The sequence below is a fragment of the Notechis scutatus genome, chromosome 4, assembly GCF_049901735.1.
Source record: "Notechis scutatus isolate UNSWTSFEM ecotype Mainland chromosome 4, rNotScu1.2, whole genome shotgun sequence".
NCBI lineage: Eukaryota > Metazoa > Chordata > Lepidosauria > Squamata > Elapidae > Notechis > Notechis scutatus.
The window spans coordinates 71,138,708-71,163,450 of record NC_142012.1 but is presented as its reverse complement, the minus strand read 5'-3'; the positions used below and the strand labels follow the sequence as shown (position 1 = coordinate 71,163,450).

The window sequence follows — 24,743 nt, the reverse complement described above, 5'->3', positions numbered from 1 at the left end:
GCGAAAGTAACTCTTCTTATACCTTAAGATTCTTTTAGAAGTAGAGTAATTGCATTGTAAAACACTCTAAGTTAGATTTACATCTTTCCTGCAAAAACGACAAATGTCGTCCTGGCACTTGTTTATCTTTCAGTATCCTTTCTCCTATTGTCTGTTAATCGATCACAACTGATCATTAACAGCATACTTCAAAAGGTGTACATTGCTCCAGATGTAGGGAGTTACTTTCCCAGGGAGTACATTCCATTCAGATTGATTTAGATGGGATAATCGTGTGTCTTCATATGAGAGAGATGTAACTAATTGCAGGCTAGTTTTACAACACAAAGGTTAGAGAAATATTTTCCACAGCAGCAAGATAAGAAATGCCTATAGAGATAAGTACTTCTATATACATAGGAAAACAACTGCCTAACATCAAGATAAGACATGCTTATAGAGTAACTCTCTACTCTCTCTCTATAATATTTTTTATTTCTTTCCTTTATTTATTACCCTAACAGTATATTAAGAATTGGGTCTGTCCAATATCTATCAATTACCTTATTATACCCAACATGCAGATTAGAAAAAAATTAAATGGAGATTTTAAAAACGGAAGAAAACCATTGGGAGTTGAAAGTCTACACAATAGTTACCAAGGTTGAAAAACACTGCTTCATGCGCGACACGGGACAGTCCCCTAAACCAGCCATTCTGCAAATTGCATAACTGGCCATTCATAATTTAGGCTTCATGTCTGCCAGAAGGCCATGTTAAGTCTCCTCTAAACTTGCCCCCTGGCTGAAGAAACGTATTTATTAGGATGTTACAAGATACAAGATACCCACTTCCTAGTTCTACAAAATGCCTGAAAATGGCCGCTTCCCGGCCCGGAAATACCTCTCTTAGGTAAAAGGCGAGCCCCTCCCTCCACGTGACGGGGAGAGTGGTGGGTGGGATCGGTGCTTGCACCGCCTCCGCTAGGGGCGCGTGCGCAGAGCAGGCCACCTAATGCTTCTTGCTGGATCGCGGCTGAGGGAGCGAACGTCGCTCTATATGGGGGAGAGAAGATGGCTCCCTTTCCGGAGGAGGTGGATGTTTTCACCGCCCCGCACTGGCGGATGAAGCAGCTCGTCGGACTCTACTGTGACAAGGTAGGGAAGGGGCTGAGAGGCGTCGTGGGAGCCGCCGCCGCCGCCTTAGCCTTACTTCAGGCATTGCGACACACCCCCGCGTCTCGGCCTCAGCCGGCGGAATGGAGGTAGTGCGCCTGCGCACAAAAGGGGGAGAACTATGCGGTTGCGCACTTGGATTGATTTCTTGCGCGCGACGTAGTTTCTTCCCTCCCCCCTTTTCTGTTTTTTTAGAGATGTTGATTTAAAAAAACAAACAATCCAGGAAGGAAAGATCTATTTTCTTGGGGGGAGGGGGTGTGGAATAACTGGTCCAAGGTCTCTGGGTTCCCCCCTCGCCCATCTCTTTGTTTATCATTGTTTCTCAACTCCAGCAACTGGAAAATGTGAACTTCATCTCCCTGGCTAGATGATTCTGGGAAGTAGCCATAGCACTTAGACTTGCATGCCGCTTCATAGTGCTTCACAGCAGTCTCTAAGCCAGGGTGTCCAACCTTGGCAACTTTAAGACTTGTGGACTTCAACTCCCAGAATTCCCTGGCTGAGGAATTCTGGGAGTTGAAGTCCACAAGTCTTAAAGTTGCCAAGGTTGGACACTCCTGCTCTAAGCGGTTTATAGAGTCAGCATGTTTACCTCAACAATCTGGGGGGGTCCTCATTTTACCCACCTCAGAAGGATGGAAGGCCGAGTCAACCTACTAGAGAACTCGTCAATCTTCAATTTGCTAAGATTAAGAAAGTCATTTAAGCCGCTGAAGGTCTGAAGCTGCCTGGTGAGGTAGACTTGAGTCAGAGCCAGAGGCATCTGAAGAGGTTGCCTCCCTCACTTGACAGCCTTATAAACCTTGTGGATGTGAGAGACTTCTCTTTCTAAATTGTTGGTATTGCCATATTTTTCACCAGACTTCAGAATCTTCTTTTTAAAAAAAAACAAACCAAATTTTATTAGTTTTCAAAGACAATACACAAACAAACAAAACATAAAGTATAAGAACGTAAAACATCTTTTTTAAAAACTGCTTATTGAGTTTTAACAAAACAAATAAAACATCTTATTTGAGTACAGCATAACTCCAGACTATCACATTTCCATACAAACACAATTTGATATGCATATTCATCTTATGTATTCAACTTCATATCTTATTGCTCTTTTTCCAACTTCTCACTATTTCTCCCTTTACTTCTATTCAATTATATTTCTTTTACCTAAATTTTTATATCTTCTTGTTGTTGAGATCTGAGATAAAGATACATTAATGCATTATTTTATCATACAGACCTGGGCTTAGCACCAGCTGCAGTCAAAACCGGTTCTAAGCCCTGTCTGTGGGATAACACAATATTCATTACAATAAAACAGCAACAATCACATTCATAAACCTAATAATATGTAGACTAGGAATCTATTTGGTTGAATCAATCTGGTGGTAACTGCTACTTTTTTTATATTATGTTTTTTCCAAATATTTGTTTTAAAAAGGCATGGACACGAGAACTAGTCATTTGAGATCGCATGCTGCTGCCATACACATTAGTCATTTGTATTTGCTGTTCCCAACCATAAATTTCTGAGCTAACAAAAGTTTCAGGAGTCTGAAAGACAAGCCAGGATGGCAGAAAATTGGACTGTTGGAAAAAAAATATCTGTGTAATTGAACTGATGCTTGGCACAAGTATTAGATCAAAACAGAATGCTTCAACTGAATATGAATAGGAGTCAAGCATGGATTTTCTCTCCTGATCTCTCTTTTTGTCACAAGTAGTAATGACCTTGAACTTTTTAATCTTTTTTCAAGACTGAATGCAGGAGTTGGAAGAACAGAAATAGAGCGATCCTCTGAAATCTGTGGCTGTAATTAATACATAGCACATGAAACATGGTCCCTTGATTATTGTCAAAATCAATTTGCAAAGCTAGAAATTAGACATTTAGACAGATATACAAATTGGAAAAATTAAGGAATTAGTTCTTGATCTAAAAGGAGTTCCAGGTTTGAATGAAAACCCCCCCCACCAAAGCACTGTCTTCTATACAACCCCTCTGCAGATGGAAATAATGTAACTGGAGAAAGACATATTTATACCATAGTCGAGTTTGTCTTAATGAAGTAGACTGTAGTCTGAGAAAAGTTATATTCTAAGGGTTTGTTTTTCTTCAAAGTGGTAAAGGATTATTATTTTTTTTGCATTTACAGGTTAACCTAGTTGAGCAGATAATATTCAGTTATAATGTATTTTGACATATTAGCAAGGTGTTAGGAGTTTACATCTGCCTTTATATATAAGTGATAGCACTTATTTATTTACTTATTTAGAGAAGGTATGAGTCTACATTTTAATCTGTAATACAAGACAAGGATTACCAGATATTCCACATATATTGACTTGTATTTTAAAAGAAAATTATGAAAGGCACAAAGTAAATCCCAGATATTAGATCCTTTGAAAGAGTCATTGAAACTTAAGTTAGTTTACTGTGACAATACTAAAGTATGCTTAAAGTTAGAAATGCGGTGGAAAATATTGTATCACTTAATTTTTAGGGGGGGAAATTTAGGTATGGTGAGAGAGAGAAGAGAATGACTAGTTAGCTTCTTTTGGTTGAAAGAGCAAGATTAAAAAAGAAAAAGAAACCAAACCCTAAATAATATGCTTCAGGAAAGAAAATTATCTGAGTTGCTTGTTTGTGCCTTTGATTCAAGGAAGAGTTTCTCTGCTCTTTTATTGTGCTCTGGCTCCTTGACAAAGCAAAAGGAGACCCAAGATCTTTAGAGTGTTGTCTGTCGGGTGTCGCTTTGAGGATGCCTAAAGAGAAATTAATTAAGTTTTGTCCTCTTCTCCATTCCTGGAAAAGAGGTCAGGATTTCCATTCAAGTCACTATATTTCTGGATCCAGTAAACTGCTCTGGTTTTCTGCTGACTCATATCCTGGGATATGGTCAGGCACAGTGCTTTTCTAGACCTGTCCACCCATAAAAAAGAAGCTAGCTTACTAAAAACAGCTCTCTGTAGTTTGCTCAAGATTGTCTTGTACTATGTATGCAAAGAACCTTGATCATAGGCATGGGTCTGGGGTCAGCAGTATATGCCTCAAAAATAATCTTTCTAATAAATTTATAATGAGGAAAACCTGATCAAAGTGAAGAAATACAAATCTAATCTAACTGCAAACGTCCTGAGCTTTCAGAATTTTTAAATTTTAAGCAGAGCTGGATAAAACTACAGAAGTTCAAATTTGGTTAGGAATTTATAATTGGCTAATACCTTCTTAGGATTAGTTTCTTAAAAATTAATTCAAGGAAAACAAATGTCTAATGTGCAACCCTCTATTTTTTTCAGCTTTCTAAGACAAATTTCTCTAACAACAATGATTTCCGAGCTCTCCTCCAATCATTATATGCTACATTTAAAGAGTTTAAAATGCACGAACAGATTGAAAATGAATACATTATTGGTTTACTTCAGCAACGTAGCCAAACTGTATATAACGTACATTCAGACAATAAGTTATCGGAGATGCTTAGCCTCTTTGAAAAAGGCTTGAAAAATGTAAAGGTGAGTTTGCTTGATTTTTGGCAAGGGTAAAATCAATTGATTGAAAAATAGTTCTAAGAAAGCAGTATCAATATTGCATGTAAATGATTATACAAACGGAGACTATCATTTTCATTGATAGATACAGTTTTGTGAAGGAAGCATGGTGTTTGTTTGGTGCTGTAATATACTTAGAATAAAAAATGTGTTTAACATATAACTTATCCAAAAAATTTATTTTAAAATTTTCATTTGATTTCTCATTTAGCTAAGCCACAAGAAATGTGTAAAAAAATGCCCCTTTTGCTTAGAAGTTGTTTTCACTTTGACAGCAAATATATCTTTAAAGAAGCAAATGTCACAGTGCTATTCCCACTGTAATCCCTATTTTGTATAGTTGATAGATTAAAATTGGAATTGAAAAAGCCGTGGAGTAACTTGTATTACTAAATATTTGAAAGCCAACTCCCAATATTTCTTTATTTTTGTCTTTAAAAGTTTATGATCTAATACTTTAAATGTAATGTATTATTGATTTAATAAGTAGATCAAACATTTATAACTTAAATGGCACATAAAGTTCTATGATAAATTTGAAAACTAATTTTCAGAATGAATATGAGCAGCTCAACTATGCAAAACAACTAAAGGAACGATTGGAAGCATTTACCAGAGATTTCCTTCCTCACATGAAAGAGGAAGAGGAGGTGAGTGGTTTGAGGAATGATTAAATGTTTTGAGAAATGTTTCCTTTATTTTTAACGTTTGGAGTGAATAGTATGCATCATTTTTATAAAAAGAAAGATTTTGCCATTTATATGTTAAAAAGAAAATGCTTCTTCATGATTTCTGCCCTTTCTTCGAATGTACTCACTAAACAGAGAAGCTGGAAAAAATCCTGGGGTTTCAGAAAACCCATCCCCCCCCCCCCAGCTCTGTCCTTAGCCCGTAGGATTTCATAGTGTGAAATGTTTCAGGCGCCTTGTGTTTCTTCTCAGCCTCTTCTGTGACATTTGAAACCATCTCCCTTGGTCATTGGATTGGTCATTTGAATTAGGAAAATCTTCACAGTGACAGAGAGAACTTAAACTATTTGTATACATAAGCAAATGCATTGTTCCCCTTGTAAATGAGAGCAAAAGAGCTTCCACAAATTTGTGAAATATTAATCTGAAGCATACCCAAATAAACTTTTTATTTCTTTTAAATAAAAGATCATTCTTTTTGTTGATCCTCAATGCTAATTTAATTTTATACCTGATATGGCTAAATGTCTTTTCATATAAAAATTAGATTCAAAATATATTTCAGAGTTGTCAAGAACACATATTACAAATGGAAATTCTGTAAAACCAGATGTTCAGATGTTTGTTTCTTTTATTCTGGTAGGGTTTAAAAATATTCTAATAATAAAGATTAAATTGTAAACAGTATTGCAGTCCAAAGCTGAAATTTATACTAGCTAAGCAAAAAAATAATAATTCACATCTATTTCTTTCTCTTTTCCCCATCTTACTCTGGATCAATGGTGGTATTCAATTTTTTTCCCTACTGGTTCTGTAGGCATGGCTTGGTGGGGAAGGGTCATGTGACTGAGTGGGTATATCCAACTTTATGTCACTTGCGCCTATGCCCATTCAGTCACATATCCTCACCAAGCCATGCCCACATAACGCGGTAGGGAAAAAATTGAATTTCTACCTATCTACCTATTTTCTGCCCAGACAGGCCTGGCCTAATCTGTCAAAGGCCTGGCCTAATCCTGCATGCCGCCCGCTCTCCCTTCACCAGTCACAAGTATCACCCCGTTTCCCCTCTTTCAGAGGCCCTGGCCCTTACTCTCCTCATTTCCTCTCCCATGACCGCCTCTTTTGTCATTCCACAGATGTGACTTTACCTTCCTCCCGCGGCTGGCTGCCAGAGAAGGAAAGCCAGGGCTGAACCATTGTCACTGGGCTCCCTGCCAGCCTACATCTTGCCCTTGTCACGAGATGTCTACATGTTTTTTTCCGTGCGTCTGGACTCCAGCTGCACTGAAAAAAAGACACAGCGGCTGTAGGCTTGTTGCAGTGAAAATTACTGACCTCCGGCTTTACTCTGCTTCTCCCACGTCCATGCCGCCGTGTGTTCTAGGCTCTGGCCATGCAGATCTATCCCATTGAGGCCGCTGCATTGGAGGGACTTGCCCAAGCAAGTATGAGCGAAGCAGTGCAGCAGGCAATGGGATGGACCTGCGTGGCCGGCGGCTAGAACGCGGCCACGGCGGCACGTTGGAGAAGTGGAGCAAAGCCGGAGGGCAGTAATTTTTGCTGCAAGAAGCCTACAGCCGTTATGTTTTTTTGCTACTTCTTTGCTGGTCGGAACCTGCTAGGAGCTGGGCTACCAGCTCAGTTCCAGCCGGCAAAGAAGCAGCAGCTGAGACTTGCCACCCTATTCTTTGGACCAAGGTGGACCCCATTGCCTGCTGTGCCCAGAGTGGAGGTACTTGCCCAGGTAAGTCCCTCCGGTGCAGCAGGCAATGGGGTGCGCATGCATGGCCAGTGCGAAGAACAGGGCAGCGATTGGTGGGATTGAATCTCTTTTTTGGCGTGTTCGAAAAGTGGAGGCTGGTAGTTTTTGGTGCAAGAAGCCTCCTGCCAGCCGGCTCAGTTTTGGCTGGCAAAGAGGCATCAGCTGGGAGGTTTCTCGCACCGAAAAAAAAGAGGCAGCGGTTGCAGGCATCTCACGACAAGGGGGGATGAGATGCGGGCTGATGGGGAGCCCAGCGGCTCTCAGCCCTGGCTTGCCTTCCCTGGAAGCCAGCCGTGGAAGGAAGATAAAGTCACGGCCACGGACAACAAAAGACGAGAGGAAGCGAGGAGATTAAGTGCCAGGGACTCTGAAGGAGGGGAAAATGGGTGACACATCGTGCTTAAGGGAGAGCCAGTGGCGAGCAGGCGGCGGTTCCGGGGCAAGGCTGGAGCTGGGGAGTCATGCATTCCCCGACCCAACCGAGGCAGCTGGCAGCTCCAGGGCCTCAGGGAATAGTGCGACCCTGGGGCCCTGGCTCCCAACCCAAGGTGAAGGGTCAGCGGGCGGCATGCATTGCTTACCTTTGGTGAGCTGAGCTGACTGGGCATCAGCAAGGCAACTGGCGAAGCGATTAGCTGGGCCATGTGGCAGAGGCAACATGTGTAGGGCGGGGGTGGGCAGGGTGAGCATCAAGCAGCTGGAAGGGCAAGTGAGCGGCGACCAGGCAACTGGGTTGGAGATGTGGCCAGCCAGAAGTCGCTACCGGTTCGGCGACCCAGGCCAAATTGTTGCTACCGGTTCTCTGAACTGGTGAGAACCAGCTGAATACCACTACTGCTCTGGATACTCTACTGACTAGTGCTGATATGGCATAGTTGTGCTGTTACATTGAGTTTGCCATACTTCTCATTTTTATTGGACTGCCATACATCTTTATGACAGAACTGTAGGTAAACATTTGATTTATTCATTTGCTGTGTTGCCCCTTAAAGTTGCTACATCTTCCAAGCTTGACTTCAAAAGATTAAAAGTGGTCAATGTTTATTTAACTACCGTTAGTCCTTGACTTATGACACAATTGAGCCCAAAATTTCTATTGCTAAACAAGACAGTTGTTAAATGAGTTTTGCCCCATTTTACAACTTTTATTGCCGCAGTTAAGTTTATCACTGCCATCGTTAATTTAGTAACATGGTTGCAAAGTGATGTCCCCGTTGACTTTGCTTGTCAGAAGGTCGCAAGAGGTGATCACGTGACCCTGGAACACTGCAACCATCATAAATATCAACTAGTTGCCAAGCATCTGAATTTTGACCATGAGGATGCTGCAGTGGTTATATCAGTGTGAAAAAGAATAAGATTTAATATTTTTTTAAAAAATTAGAACATACTTTAAATGCTTTTTTAACTATATCTCTAAATACTAAATCTGCAAAACTCTGTACCCAGTGCTACCTGCTTGCATTCTCTCTCTGTGTGTGATTATGTGGCATGTTTGTTATGGTAGTATAAATAAGAAAGTATATTGTTTTTTAAAAACTTGCACTTTGGCAGTTTTTTGGTAACTTGTTATTTCTACATGAAAATGTGCTGAATTGTCAAGGTAAATTGTTTTTAATAAACATTTTTTCTATTTTGATACCATTCATGTTGATATGTATAGTTTTTCCACTTTTCCATGTTTGTTATCTGTCAAATGTGTTTTTCCTTTGAAGTCATCTCTGATCATTAGATTTGGATCTTGTAGAGCAAGCATGATTCTAGAATTCATATTTTTTAATTTACATTTTTTAATGTAAATAATATTTGTTTATAATTCACCAAAAGCCCATAACTTTCCAAATATAAGAAAAAATGTAGTATGCAATGTAAGTTAGAATTGATGTTCAGATAGTGATCATAGTTATCCCTTAGGTTTTCCAGCCAATGTTGATGGAATATTTTACCTATGAAGAACTGAAGGACATAAAAAAGAAAGTAATTGCACAACACTGCTCACAGAAGGAAACTGCAGCAGAAATACGTAGAGGGATCAGTCTGTGGAATCAAGCAGAAGAACTCCAGAAAGCTTTTAAATATTCTGTGGATGAAAAAGCAGATCATGGTAAGCCCTTAAATTGAAAGTTAGCTGTGAATGAGTAGCTGGGTGCATAATTCCAAAAATAACCTTTAAAAAAAAACAACTCCCCCATCCATCAACAACATTCTCTTTGCCACAGTTCTAGAAGTGTCTCTTTAGAGCTGAATTCTGCTAAGATTGATCAACTTGTCAAGTGCCTGTAAAGTGTCTTCTGTTTTTCAGAAACTGAAGAACCAGAACAAGCCACCAGCATTGTTCATCTGCCTTCTGAGGTGATGCTCACTATTTTTACCTATCTTAGCCCTCAAGAATTATGCCGATGTAGTCAAGTCAGCAGCAAATGGTCACAGTTAGCAAAAACAGGATTTCTCTGGAAACACCTTTATCCTGTGCACTGGGCTAGAGGTAAGAGGCTGTACTCTCAACCTTTTTTTCGCAGCCCTAATTACCATTCCTAGTAATTTGTAGTTATTTTAAACTTGATTTTAAAAAAATCTGTGACTAAGCATAACACCACTCAAATATACAGCAGTGCTGATAAAGTAGATTTATACTTATTTACCTTGAGGTTACAGTTATCACTGTATATGCCCAATCCTGTGATTGTGATTTGAGTGCTTGGCCATCAGCGTGCTTTTCTGATGGTTGCAGCATCCTACAGTCACAGGATTGCATTTACAACCACCACAGCTGGCTTCTGACAAGCAAAGCCAATAGATAAGCTAACAGGAAGTCACAAGTCATGGTTACATGACATGATTCTTCATAACTGCTTAATTTGCTTAATGGCTACAGCAGAAGTAAATCATGCATGGTCACATGATGTACTGAATGACCATGTTGCATAGCTGCAGTTCCAGTATCAATTGCAGTTAATTGAGGACTGAATTTCCTTTGTGGATCTCATTATTTAATTTTATCCAGTTCATCTAAATCAGGGGGTGTCAAATTCAATTTCATTGAGGGCCGGATCAGCAAAGGGCCAATGAGCATGGCTGGGTGGTCACAAGACTAGGTGAGTGTGGCCAACTTGACCTAGCCTGCTCACATTGAGGGGCATCTGTGATAGACCAGATAAGGGTGGGAGGGGTGATCCAGGGTGAGTGCCAAAGCCTGGGGGGAAGCTGAGCATCGGTGCTTGTGCGCAACTGCAGAAGGTGCCTGGGGGGAGGGTCAAACAGTGCTGGGGGACTGGGGTGGGGGATGACAGCTGAACTGCCCATTCAGTTTTAGGTTGGAGTCCAGGTGCAGAGGCAAAATAGCGGTGGGGAGAGGTCAAAATGGGAAGCCCCTGCCCACTGCTGCCTGCCCATTTCCCACGGCAGCGTCCCATTTTCACCTTCCCTCCCTGTTGCAGTTATGTAGTACTGTTTGATACCCAGGCACCCTCCTCAGCAGTGCACAACCACCGATGCCCTGTAATTCATGCAGTACTGTAGTGCAAGATCACAAGAGAGCAGTAGCGCAAGATCTTGTGCTACTGATCTTGCACTACAGTAGTTTAGGCCTCTGTTCTCTGTGAACTGATCCTTGTACCAGATCCGGCTGAAGAGCGTTTGCAAGACAAGATTTTGGGGCAATGAAATCGCCTTGCTTGAAGCCTCCCATCGGCTTGAAAACGCCTTTCTCACTGTTGCAGTCTTGGTGCGAAGAGCGTTTATAAGCCAATGGGAGGTTTCAAGCAAGGCGATTTCTCTGCCCCAAAGTCTCATTGGCTTGCAAACGCTCTTCACACTGAGACGGAAGCAAGGGATTTTACTGCTGCCAAGTATCATCAGCTTGCAAATGCTTTTCATACTGTCCTAATCTTTTCTGTGCTCAGGAAGGGACAAGGGTAGGGGGAGAGATTGGCTACGCTGCCACCAGCAATGGCTTTCCCACGCAGGGGTGGGGTGATCCCAGTGAAAGAGGGCCGGTGAGTGGGGCATGGAGACGGGGATGCAGTGCTTATCTATATAACTTGGTGTGGTCATTTGGGCCGGAACATGGTGTGCCTTAGATCTGACCCATGCACATAGAGACCACCCTGCCGCCTCGGTCCCACCCCCTGGGCGTGCACTTAGGAGATGGTGAGCAGATGGGTGTTCTGACCAAGGATTCCTGAGGCTGTAATTAAGCACACACTTAGTCCAAACAACTCTTGTTTTATTTCAACACTGGGAATTACAGCCTGTAATGTGTTCCAAACAGTCCCTCAAGATAAGCACCCACCTTTATCTCCTTTGAATTGCTGCCAACAACTAAAGTTGGCAAAAACAACTGTAAAAGAAATAAAAGTTAAAATAAGCAAAAAAAAAAAAAAAAAAGTAAGAGAACACCTGTCTGATCTTGATGAAAACAAATCACCGGGGCCTGATGGATTACATCCCAGAGTTTTAAAGGAGCTGGCAGAGGTCATCTCAGAACCACTGCACCATATCTTTCAAAAGTCCTGGAGCACCAGAGAACTACCAGAGGACTGGAAAAGAGCTGATGTGGTTCCCATCTTCAAAAAAGGGAAAAAAAACAGACCCAGGAAACTATAGACCAAACAGCCTAACATCAATACCTGGGAAGATACTGGAAAAGATAATAAAAAAACAGATCTGCCAACATCTACAAACAAGTAAAGCAATAACTAGCAGTCAGCACGGGTTTGTTAAGAACAGATCATGGCAAACCAATGTTATTTAATTCTTCAACATAGTGACTAAATTAGTAGACCAGCAAAATACTGTGGACATAATATACAGTATTTAGATTTCAGCAAGGCATTCGACAAAGTAGACCACAACCCACCACCACAACTAGTGATGGACTCGCAACTGGCTGACAAACCGTACTCAACGAATAGTCCTTAATGGGTCTAAGTCTACATGGAGGGAAGTAAGCAGTGGGGTGCCACAAGGTTCCGTCTTAGGCCCAGTACTCTTCAATATCTTCATTAACGACCTAGATGAGGGAATGGAAGGGGAACTTACCAAATTTGCAGATGACACTAAGCTGGCAGGAATAGCTAACACCCAAGAAGATAGGCTCAAGATCCAGATGGATCTTGACAGATTAGAACACTGGGCCATATCTAACAAAATGAAATTCAATGTAGAGAAAAGTAAAGTCCTACACTTAGGCAAGAAAAACCAAAAGGACACATATAGACTGGGTGAAACCAGGCTCAATAGCAGTAACTGTGAGAGGGATCTTGGAGCTAAATAGGAGCTAGCAGTGTGCAGCAGCAGCCAAAAAAGCTAATGCAAGCCTAAGTTGTATTAACAGAGGGATACAATCAAGATCAAGGGAGGTACTAATACCACTCTATAAAGCCTTAGTAACACCACACCTAGAGTACTGCATCCAATTTTGTTCACCACATTACAAAAAAGATGTTGAAACTCTAGAAAAAGTAGAGAGAAGAGCAACCAGGATGATTAGGGGACTGGAGACTAAAACATATGAAGAACGGTTACAGTAACTGGGCTTGGCTAGTCTAGTAAAGAGAAGGACCAGGGGAGACATGATAGCAGTCTTCCAATATTTGAGGGGCTGCCATAGAGAGGAAGGGGTCAAGCTATTTTCTAAAGCACCTGTAGGCCAGACAACGAACAATGGATGGAAACTGACCAAGGAGAGATTCAACCTGGAAATGAGAAACTTTCTGACTGAGAACAATCAACCAATGGAACAGAAGTTGCCCTCGGAAGTTGTGGGAGCACCATCACTTGAGACTTTCAAGAAGAGATTGGACTGCCATTTGTCAGAAATGGTGCAGGGTCTCCCGCTTGGGTGGGGGGTTGGACTAGATGACCTACAAGGTCCCTTCCAACTCTGATTATCTGTTATCAGTATATAGAGAAAACGTATATAAAATGTTCTACAGATGGCACTTACCCCCAATTAGATTAGCAAAAATGTTTCCAAATAGAACACCGGAATGTTGGAAATGTAAACAAAAGCAAGGACCATATTACCATATGTGATGGACGTGCCCAGTAGCAAAAAAATATTGGATAAGGATAAGAAAATGGATAGAGGAAATAACTAAGCAACAAATAAGAGTTAAAACCAGAGATATTCTTACTAGGTATAATAACAGGAAAATATGACAAAAAATACAGTATCTCATGTTACATTTAATAACAGCGGCTAGAATCATTTATACACAAAACTGGAAAAATGATATTATGCCGTTGGAAGAAAGTGTGATAAAGAAAATATTAGAGTGGGCCGAGATGGACAGGCTGACAATGGAAATAAAGACAGAGAAGAAACCAAATACTATTTGATTTGAAATGCATGGTATAATTGGTTAAATAGCAGGTGTAAAGATAAATAAAGAATATGAAATATTACAGTATGACGATAAATATATATGGTAGATATTATAGTGGAACAATATATATAAAGGAGTGTGTGTGTGTGTGTGTGTGTGTCTATGTATCTATGTATGTAGTTATATGTGTCTTTGTAGCTCTTCTGGTCTTGTGAGAAGAGAACAACATCATCTGCAAATCTTAAGTGATTTAAATAGGCACCATTGATTTTTATTCCATCTTTTGCCCAGGCTAGTTTGTGAAATACTTCTTCAAAGGAAATTGAACAGTGTGTTAAATGTGGTTGGTAGGAATTTGGCAAGCTAAGCCTAATTTCCAAAAACAATTTCCCCCTATGCCTGAAGAGAAAACTTTTCAATCAGTGTGTGCAACCTGCTCTAACATATGCTGGTGGAAAATGAACACTAACCACACAATCGATACAAAAGCTATGAGTGGGACAAAAAGGCATGGAAAGATACATGCTTGGCATTACAAGACAAGTTATAAAGACCTGCACATGGATTAGAGAACAAACAATAGCGTACAATATCAAGAGAGTAAAAGAATTAAAATGGAAGTCGGCTGGTCACATAGCAAGAAGAACTGATAGCAGGTGGACCAAGGCAGTCATAGAATGGATCCCACTTGATTAAAAAAGCGTCCAAGAAAGAGACCTAAAACGAGGGATTGATGTCATCAGCAAGGGCCTAATTGGCAAAAGAAAGTTCCATATTGGTTGGAAACATGATGAAGTGGCTTTCATCCTACAGTGGATAGACAAAGGCTAAGAAGAAGAAGATGATTTGATCTAAATATTTAGGTTTTCATGGTGTGAAAATTACTGTAGTTAGTAATTGTCAAACTTGGATTTGCAATCACTGCCTTATCTTCAATTATATGTGTAGAAAATTATACGCCAATATAGGTTGAATGACCTTAAGTTAAGCAATCTCTTGCCCTTTCTTTTGAAATACAGCATTTATAAATTTAGGAGTTTTAAAACTCAGTCTATTCTCTTTTTAATTATATGGAAATGATATGTATCTTTATTGAACTAAGTAGATAGTTATTTGCTACTTTATTTATTCAGGTTTTTTACCACCCCCACCCCTTTGTTTTATTTTTCATTCTAACAACAAACCTAAAAGTATTAACACTTTCTAATAGACATGAAGCTCTTTATCTGTTTCTGGAAGCTTAAGAGTTGAGAATGAAATGTTTGGGAATTATTTGAATGATTCAGCCACTAAAGATTTTGTAATTTGGAAAGGTATTGCAATACTCCAATTTTGTTATGTATTACTTTTAAAACCTATAAGGATAGGAAAGCAACATCCGTTTATTTAGCCTTTCTCCTGTGATGCTTTTACACACCTGTGATCTGCTCTTGGTTATGGACAAAATGCCAAGGCTGCTTTAATGAATTAAATTTCTTACTGACTGATCAGGAAATTGGTCCCGTGGCCCACCAGGTGATCTTGATACGGAGCCAGATGAAGAATGGGTGAAAAACAGGAAAGACGAAAGTCAGGCTTTTCAGGAATGGGATGAAGACGCTGATATAGATGAATCTGGTGAGCTGTCTGCCTTCTTCAGTTTTATCTGTCCCAAAGATTTGAACATTGAGCATTAAACCTCATAGTTCACTTCCACAAAACAACCAGCTATGAAAATTCAAGCTGGAATACTGCTCGTATGTATGATATCTGTTATGGAATGATTACATGGTCTGCCAAGTTTCTTCACTTGGCCCATTTCAAAGAGTTGATGCCAACAATAGTATGTTGAGGTTGGCATTAAGTAAGGCTTATCTTGGGAAACCATAGTTTACACCAGCCATTCCTAGCCTGGGTTTTTCTGTGTTAAATCAACAGTTCTTATAATTTGCATACTCACACCAGTTTAAAATTCTGGGAATTTTAGTCGCATTATCTGGAAGGATTAGGGAAGGTCAGAATTACAATTATGTTAATGATCTGTAATGACCATAAGGAGGTTTCCCCCTTCTTTCTGCAAATGAAAAAAAAAGTTTTGCAAATTTTTGCTTTACTGCAGCTTGACATCTTAGTCAGGTTCGCACTTTAAGGCTTAGTATAATGTGAATTGTTTGATGTTGCCTGTTTGCTATATGCTAGAGAACAAGTTTGGTATCATGGCTAAGATAGTGGGTGTCAGCTGCTCATCTTCGTTTTCTTTGAAGCTCGCTAGCAACTGCCATAACTAGGGGGGAGGGGGCATCTGAGAAGGGAAGTGTGCTGGAGATGTGAAAGAATGCTATGGGAAATTGGGGAATATGAACACTAACAGGAACCAGGAGTGCCAAACAATCTGCCAATCTTCAAGGATGCCAGTCCCGGGAAAGGAATTTACACCGGTGCCTAAGGCACCAATTTCCCAAAACATTGGAATGAGATCTGTTTGGACTGATCTCCCAGGGGGTGGGTTTAGACATTGGGAATTGCTTTTGATATACAATTTTTGCATGTTTTTCTTTAGAGCTTGCCTCATCCATGCTACACTGAGCATCTCTGGTAAAAGTACCTTTTCTCTAAAACTTAACGGAGTCAAGGTACTCTATAGGGGGTAGCTGGGGCCAGCCTGACAGTCGGCAAGCTCTGCGGCAACAGTCAATCAGATTGATGTCTACCAAGGGCACTGAGCAAAAAATGACAAGCCACGAAAGTGGCCTGGAGGAGGTTGGAACTCGTGGAGGCCCTCTTGCTCCAAACCGCATCAACCCAAACAGGAGCTCAAATTGCCGGGGAATGTGAGCATCGGTGAGGAAGCCCTGGTGATCACTCTGGGGGTGAAGGAGGAGGATATAGAAGAAAAAGCTGTCGGTGTGACGTACACCTGGTGTCAGGTCCCATAGATCCCTATCGGGACACTACCATTTTGGTGGTGAGAGGGCCTGGATGCATTCTTTAGTTTATAATCTTTTTCCTGGTGCCTATCTATTCTGTACTTTAATTTACCTTCATGGGAATGTAAGGGGGGAGGGCCATCTGTTTTGTTTCAGCTCCAGAGCCTTCAGCAAGAGATGCCCAAGAACAGCTTCTTGATAACCTCAGCCAGCAATTCTCAAAAGAACTTTGCACCTGTGGATTGGCTTATTCAACACTGGACTGAGGGGAAGAAATAACTGCCTTAACCTAATTGACTTGCATGGGAATCCTCAGATCCTCCTTCCTTTTGTCTTGCTATCTCTTTCCTTCAAGAAAAGGCTCCTTTTGAAATGTTAATTGTTTCAAGAGTTCTCCTTTCTTGAATAGAGAGGAGAGGCAGGCCCTTACACCCAGGGAAGCTGCAGAGCCAGGAGACAGCGTCGTGGAGTTCAAAGAGGAGTTTCCAGGGGAGCTGGATGAACAAGACTTGGTGGAGCAAGCCCAAAGGGTGTTGAGAGAAGGGTGTTGAGAGATGAGAAACCAGTGGGCCAAAGAACTTCTTGTCCAGCTAGCAGAGCCTCAACATCCACAAGGGCTGGTGGGACATGGTGCTGTAAATGCAGCCTCACCCAGACCCATCCTGGCCCAAGCAGCTTCACCACTAGCTGCTCAGGCAGCACAGCCCCTTTCCCAAGGGGGGAGGACTGTCCTCCCAAGAAAAGGGATTCTGAGACCTTCTGCCCTGGGCTTGAAATACGCAGGAGACCCAAAACAACTGGAGTTTTCCCTCACCCAAGTGTATAGAGCCAACCTCCCACCAAAGCAGCCTGGGTCTGATGCGTGACCATGGCCGCAGAAGCACGATGATGTGCCAGAGCTCCGAAACTTTAATCAATTCATGATTGATTGATGGCCTTGCGTAAGCAGGTCAAACTCTGTCCAATGCAAGACCTGAATCTGCATCAAAATCATCAATCAGGGTTACGGAGTGGCAGCATTTTGTGAGCTGGTGTGCTGGCTGGCCAACTGACCAGAGGATATCCTAATAGAGTGCTTCCAAGATGGGCTCAATGACAATGAATAAAACACCTGCATCTCACAGGGAGCCCCCCAGCACTCTTTCCAGCAATGTTATATGCTAGCTGAAGAGGTGGAGATAGACCTGGCTAGGTCCTGCAGCTAAAACACCTGCAGATGGTGCTGTTCTCCATTTCTGGCAAAAGCAAAGGACCTGAGAACACCTGGATGCAACCTCAGTCCCAAATGCTGACGTACCAGATATTTCAATCTTGGGAAGGACACCAAGTTGCTGACTGCCAACTCACCAAAATGACTCCAAAAACGGTTGGTAACCCTGGGAAAAAGGTGGGAAAAGCCACCCCAATGTCCCATGAGACAGCGTTAGAGGAGTTGAAATTGTTGAGTTCTCCCCTCCTGGCTTTGGGGAGGAGGGAACTCTGACTACCCCAGAGAGGAGCAACACCGACTCTGATGACAATCCCTTGGTAAGGCGCCCTGTGAACCCTGTAACCATCCCAGTTGAGCTGAATGTGTCATTGTTGGGAGTCCAGGGGAAGGTGTTGGCTTTATTGGGTTCAGACTGCGTGGTGAGCCCTGAGTTGGTGGAAAAATTAGGACTCAGACTCTTGACAGTTAGGGATACCATAGCATTTTGTTAGCTAGATGGGACCATGGCTGGGGGAGTCCCGACTCAATTTATAATGGAACCAGTGGAGATAAGAATGGGTGACCGCTGGGAGACCCTGAGTTTTACAGTGGCTCCAGAGATGAAGAGCCCCCTGTTGCTGGGGCTAGCATGGCTCCAAAAAATGGAATCCGTATGTGAACTGGCAAAAGAGACTGTCAAAAATTCAAAGGAGGTGGTGAGAGAGGAAAAGGCTTCTCCTTGGAAGGCTAGCAGCAAATCCACCCGGAGTGTGTTGAAATTAACTGTAATGGCTCAAGACCAACCAAGGTGGGACCCAGAAATATCCAGGGAATATTGGAATCTAAAGGACATTTTTAGCAAGAAAGGGTCTGATGCACTCCCACACCAGCCAACCGACTGCGCCATCAAGATCCTCCCTGGGTCTAAACTGCCAAACCTCAAGTTGTATTCCATGACCCTCAGAGAGCTAGAAGAACTTTGTGCGTTAATCGATAAGAATCTGCAATGCAAGTTTCATTCAATCAGCCAGACCCCAGTTGCCGTCCCAGTCCTATTCCACGAAAAGAAAGATGGCTGTTTCTGCTTGTACATGAATTACTGCAGGCTTAATGCAGTCTGTGTGGAGAATGTATACATTAAGGACAAGCTAGCCTACTTAGCCAAGGGGAAGATCTTTATGAAACTGGACTTATGTGAAACATATTATCGAGTCAGTATTAAGGAGGGAGTTGAGTGGAAAATGGCTTTCAACTTGATCCTGGGGTGTTTACAATTCCAAGTGTTACTGTTTGGATAGCAAGAAGCCCCTGCCATGTTCATGCAGCTAGTAAACAAAGTCCTGTATGAACACTTATACAAAGGGGTGTTGATGTATCTAGATGACATTCTGATTTACTCCGAAATGAAGGACGAGCATGTTAGGCTCATATGAACTGTGTTAAAAAATTGCAGCCGGCCAAGCTGTACACTAAATTTTCAAAGTGTGAGTTCCATAAAGACAAAATTGAATACTTGGGATACTAAATCTCACAGGAGAGGGTGGAAATGGGCTCAGAAAAAGTAAGGGCAGATTTGGAATGCCTCTCCCCCTCTCATGAGGAAGCAACTCCTAAGTTTCTTGGGGTTTGCAAATTTTTGCCAGCAATTTATTCCTGCTTTTGCCCAAATCACCCTAACCCATTACAAATTTTTTGAAAACGAAATGGGAGGGAAAACGGAAGCCTACCCAACCATTAAATTGGACTATGGAATGCCAAGCCACACTTGAAAAGTTTAAGCTGTTCTTTACAGCAGAACCTGCGTTGAAACACCCAAAATCAGATGCCCCCTTCGTAATTCAGGCAGATGCTAGTGACGTGACCATAGGGGCTGTGCTGCTGCAAGAAAACTTTCAGGGAACCTTTCAGCCCTGTGCCAACACTTCCAAAAATTAACGGACCCAGAATGCAGGTGGACAATCTGGAAGAAGGATGCCTATGCAGGTGGGGCCAATCTGACAGTGGGCCCCCACCTTTCTATTTTGGTGGCCTGGCGCAGAGGGGAGAGGGGTTGGTTCTGTGTGAGTGGCAGGTGCACGTGTGCACAGCTCCTTTGCACAAGGTCGTATGTGTGTGCTCACCACTCACACAAGCGGAGCCGCTCATGTGCCACCCACCATTTGCACTGCCTGGTTCCGAACAGGCCATGGCCCAGGCTGCAGGGGTTGAATACCACTGGCTAAGGTGCTGGCCTAGAGACGAGGAGATGATGAGTTCTAGTTCTTCTGTAGGCATGAAAGCCAGCTGAGTGATACTCTTTGAGCCCAATTTACTCTCACAGGCTGTTGTTAGGAAGATAGGCAGATTAGGTAGATTCATATAACATACAGCAATGTATGTGTATAAATTCTGTTTTTTCTTTTCATGCAGGAAAGTCATGTACTATCTAGATTGTCTCTGCATACAATTACTAGTACATGTATCTCTGAAACATTCTAGCTTAGTATAATACGAATACTGAATTTGGACTAATACTAACATTTAGCTTAGCTATGACTAAAACACAGTATTAACTGCAGCAAATTGATCCAGGTGACAGGATAAACTGCAATTAAGTATAAACTTCCAGTTTTTTTCTCAATATAGTAGTTTAGAACATTCATTTTTATTAAATGTTTCTTCTCGTTTTTTTAAAATAGAAGAAAATGGAGAAGAATCCTCGGCTATCAGCATTGTACAGAAAGAGAAAGACTTACTTCAAGGCATAATCCATAATATTCTGCCACGTGTAGGCTCATCAGTGAAAACCATTGTACTGGCATACAGTTCAGCCTTATCTAATAAAATGGTACAGTATAAACAATATGTGATTCTCTGGAGTGTAAAAGTATCCTGAATGTATTTTAAAAATGTGTGTCGCTTTTTTTATAGTTGACACTTAAGATGAACTAATAATATATAAAGGAAATACAAGTTGAAAATAGGTTTTGCTATTTTCTTCATTCCTTTTATAATTCAGCCTTCTTAAACTGTTTTAATATAGGTCAGACACATCTTGGAACTTTGTCCTAACCTGGAATACCTTGATCTCACTCAGACTGATATTTCTGATTCTGCATTTGAAAGGTTGGTAGTTTTCATTTTAGGTAATAGTCTGTATGTATGAGAGATTGGTTACCTTGTTATGTGTTATCATTCCCAGCACTTACAGATAGTCCTCACTTAACAACCATTAGATTTTTTGAAGTTAGATAGTGCTAAATGGTGGTTGCAACCAGTCCATGAAGTTACAGTATAACTTTTCCAGTACCCTCGCAATCGTGATCAAAACTTGGGTGCTCTATGGACTTCCAGTTTGGTGTCATGGTTATATGGTTGAGGGAAAAGCTGGGCTCTACTTTCTGTGATTGATTTCATCCTGCCAGAGGCCCCCAAGAGGGTGAAAATTGCCCCATAGAAGCGACAATAGAAGTGGGAATCCTGTAGATCACAAGCAGATGGTTTGCTCGTTCGATCCAGGAAAGCAGCCAAACTGTCATGAGAAAAAGCTAGCTGCATTTGCACAACTGCCTGAAGCCATCGACAACTGGAGAAAAGAAAGCTCTGGGTACTGCTGAGTACCAATAAAAAGATTACCAACATCATGCTTTGAAGTTGGGTAACACTACTTTTTCTCTGTCCCTTTGAAAAATACTTCCTGGAACGGATAAATCGCAAAAGAAGGAAAGCCCCAGGTGCAACCTCCCTTCACCAGAGGAAAAGAAGCGGCAGTCAAATGAATGAAGGGCCCAAAAGGGAAACTAAAATAGAAAACCAGAATGAACAGAAAAAAACTCTATATGGCGGCTCAAAATAACTAATCAAAGAACACTACACTTTATTTGTGTTACTGATTCCTGAAGAATTAATTGAGGGAGAGTGACACCTTGTGGCAAAGAGGAGAAAATTGTTGAAACATCTTATATGTAAACAGAAGATGTGATTCTAAGCCCAGACATAAATAACAGGTGGTAACTTTGAGGCTGGTAATTTATCAGCTGAATAAAGAGAACAAGGTGTTTCACTGTTTAATATTTGGTGGGTTTTTATTGTTTGGACTAGTTAAAGCCGATGTGTTCTTGTGGATTACAAACATTGATTGACTTGGATTTATTGACATTGCAAGACAAGCTGGTTATACAGATCTCAGAGTTTTGATTACAAACATCGATTGAACTGCAACTCCTCTGATTGAGAGAGTTGAATTAAAAACTTTATTTTGCTTTGGTGGATTCAAATATTGGATTATTGGAACCTGTTAGATAATAAAGCCTACAGACAAAGGAAAAAGTATAAACTATAATTAAAAGTTGTAAGATTTAAGATGCAATTTAAATTGCTTAATGATAAGTTGAATAATTTTAGCTATATTAGACAACATTAACATTACTAGTTATTAGCTGAAGAACTTAACATTTGCTGGGGGGGAATAAAAATGAGTGCCTCAAATCTCACTAAAATTGGTAAAAAGCCCTCCTCTGAGAATGCTCAGGAAGATAAATCTATCTCAGTATTTACTTCTGTCCTACTACTGCAGCGCCACTGAGAGTGTCTTGACATACTGCATTCTTGTATAGTATGGGAGCAGCTCTGTAGCAGACAAAAAAGCTCTACAGAGAATCATTAAAACTGCCCAGAATATCATTGGGCTCAAGCTACCAGCCCTGGATGACATCTTCACATCTCCTTGTTTGAGGAAGTTGCACAACATTCTCAGAGACTCTTGCCATCCTGCTTACAATCTTTATGAACTGTTTCCTTCTGGCAGAAGATACAGAACAATTAAAACACAGACCACATGTTTCTGAATAGTTTTTATCCCAGATCTATAATTGCACCTAACAATGAAATTAAGGGCCACCATCAATGAGCTGTTGGACAGTATTACTTGGTCTGTTGTGTGGATGCTTGTGTGTTTTTAGGAGGCAGGGAATTTTGGCGGGTGAGAAGGTAATTGGGGATTGTCGTGTGTGTGCATGTTGAGTGTGTTCTTTGGGTATTATGTGAATTTCGTATGTAAAGAATTCAATTCAGCACTTTCCTCTGGATCTCCTAGTCGTGTACACCAAAGATCAATAGATTGAATAGTCTAGCAAGAAAAATCTAAAAACTTTCAAAAAGTAATGCAGACAACATTATGATTGATTCAGGAAGCAATTGCCTCACAAAAAGAAGATATAAGAAAGAATCACGATGAGATAAAAAGCAAGATAAAAAGTAATCAATACAAGATGGAAGAAAAAATAGACAAGATAAACGAAGAGGTCCTTAACATAAATTCCCAGCTAGAAAATTTTCAACAAAGGCTTACAAAGAATGAACAAAGAATTAAGAAAATGGAAGATAAAACAGAAGATGGAAATTGGAAAAATGGGAGAAAAAGATGGAATAAAAGAAGAAAACCAAAGATTGGCACAAGCAAATAAAAATCTGGAAGATGCAGTGGCAACATAAGAAATGGAGAAAGCTTCATACATATTAGGATTTCAGAATATACCTGAAGATAAAGAGGAAGATTTAATGGAATTGATTACGAACCTGCTAGCAGACGCTTTGCAAATTGAGAAAGTTGTAATAGTAGAGGAGATTGACCAAATTTACAAACTAAACTGAAGCTACGCAAGTAGACACAAAGTGCCCATGGAGGTCCATGTTAGATTTGCAGGAGAACAGTAAGGGATGAAATATTGTAATGGTTCTTTCCTCACTCTCTTCAATAAAGAAAAAAGGAAGTCACGGTGTTGAAATGGATCCCCTGGAAGATAAGAGAACTAAGACAATATCAATTTTTGACAACAAAGCTGAATGAAAAAGGAATAAATTTTAGATGGCTGGTTCTGAAGGGGATCCTAATTAACTGGAACTCTAGAAGATATAGACTGGATTCTATTTTTAAGGTAGCAGATTTTTATGCAAGCATTTTTAATGGGAAAACACAAGGTGCTCAAAAAGATAAGGAACCCAAAAGAAAACAGGGAAGAATAAACAACAGAAGATACAGTGATACAAAATGAAGAAGAAGACAAAGAAAACATTGATCAAGAAGGAAAGGTACTAATAAGAGAACAAAGACAGTGAATAATTGCTAGGAAACCAAACCCTACATATATTTAAGCAAGATGGAGAAAAGAAATGGGATCCTTTCGATGAATATAAATGGATTAAATTCCCCTTCTAAACAAATAATTTTTTTTTACATAATTATGAAAATTAGACACAGAAATTATTTGTCTGCAGGAAACACACATAAAGAAACAACACTATAGACTTTTAGAATGCCCCAAAATTGGGAAATTATATTTTACATCAGCACAGCAAAAAAAAAAAAAAACTAAAAAGGAGTAGCCTTATATATTAAAGAATCATTGGATTCTAAACAGATATACTCAGATGAAGAAGGAAGAATTTTAATGGTGGAAATAACTAATCAAAAAAAGATTTTGATAATAGCAATATATGCACCAAATAATAAGCAAGATTTTTTTTACCAAGAATTACATACGAAAATATGGAATGTAATATCAAAACATTTGTCTTCTATGAGATTTTTATGCAATTGTGGACTAAACACTAGACTATAAAAGCATCCAATTAGGGGAAAAAGGAAGAAAGAGACTACCTAAGATGTTTTTTTTTAATGATAGAAGAAATTTGTATATACCGTATATACTCGAGTATAAGTCGACCGAATATAAGCGAGGCACCTAATTTTACACAAAAAAACTGGGAAAACTTATTGACTCGAGTATAAGCCGAGGGTGGGAAATGCAGCAGCTACTGGTAAATTTCAAAAATAAAAATAATTAATTTGGGAAACGATCTCACTATCTCATCGTCACCTCGGGAAGGGAAAGGCAAAGCGCTTTTTGCCTTTCCTTCCCGGCTGGGGCTCTTCTGGCAAACACGTCCGCCCGAGCGGGCTTGTCGCCCGGCACGCAACGCAGCGCTGCCCTCGGATTCCCTGTCCGGTTGCCCCCTTTGAGAGCGATGGCAGTAAACTGTTCCGTAGCAGCGGTTGCTCCTCTTTCCCGGCTGGGCTGGTGAACGAGGCTTCGCAGAGTTAAGACTGTATGGACTGTATGGATTCAATCTGGATTGGGATTAAAATGATTCTAGATTTACTAAACCCCAGTTACTT

The 24,743-nt window shown here is 40.8% G+C and overlaps 1 protein-coding gene across 2 annotated transcripts in view; it reads left to right on the top strand.

Moving 5' to 3' along the window:
* The first annotated feature begins 1,002 nt into the window (after positions 1 to 1,002).
* The window catches only part of FBXL5 (F-box and leucine rich repeat protein 5), a 40,383-nt gene continuing 16,642 nt past the window's right edge, over positions 1,003 to 24,743 (top strand). Inside the window, exons 1-8 of one of the 2 annotated variants that reach the window (XM_026675864.2) lie at positions 1,003 to 1,136; positions 4,458 to 4,673; positions 5,264 to 5,359; positions 9,078 to 9,267; positions 9,466 to 9,648; positions 14,984 to 15,109; positions 20,266 to 20,414; positions 20,610 to 20,692. In XM_026675864.2, the coding sequence (XP_026531649.1) occupies positions 1,053 to 1,136; positions 4,458 to 4,673; positions 5,264 to 5,359; positions 9,078 to 9,267; positions 9,466 to 9,648; positions 14,984 to 15,109; positions 20,266 to 20,414; positions 20,610 to 20,692 (1,127 nt within the window). In that variant the 5' untranslated portion in view covers positions 1,003 to 1,052. The remainder of the gene's footprint in view (positions 1,137 to 4,457; positions 4,674 to 5,263; positions 5,360 to 9,077; positions 9,268 to 9,465; positions 9,649 to 14,983; positions 15,110 to 20,265; positions 20,415 to 20,609; positions 20,693 to 24,743) is intronic. The other variant, XM_087963700.1, reaches the window with a different exon arrangement.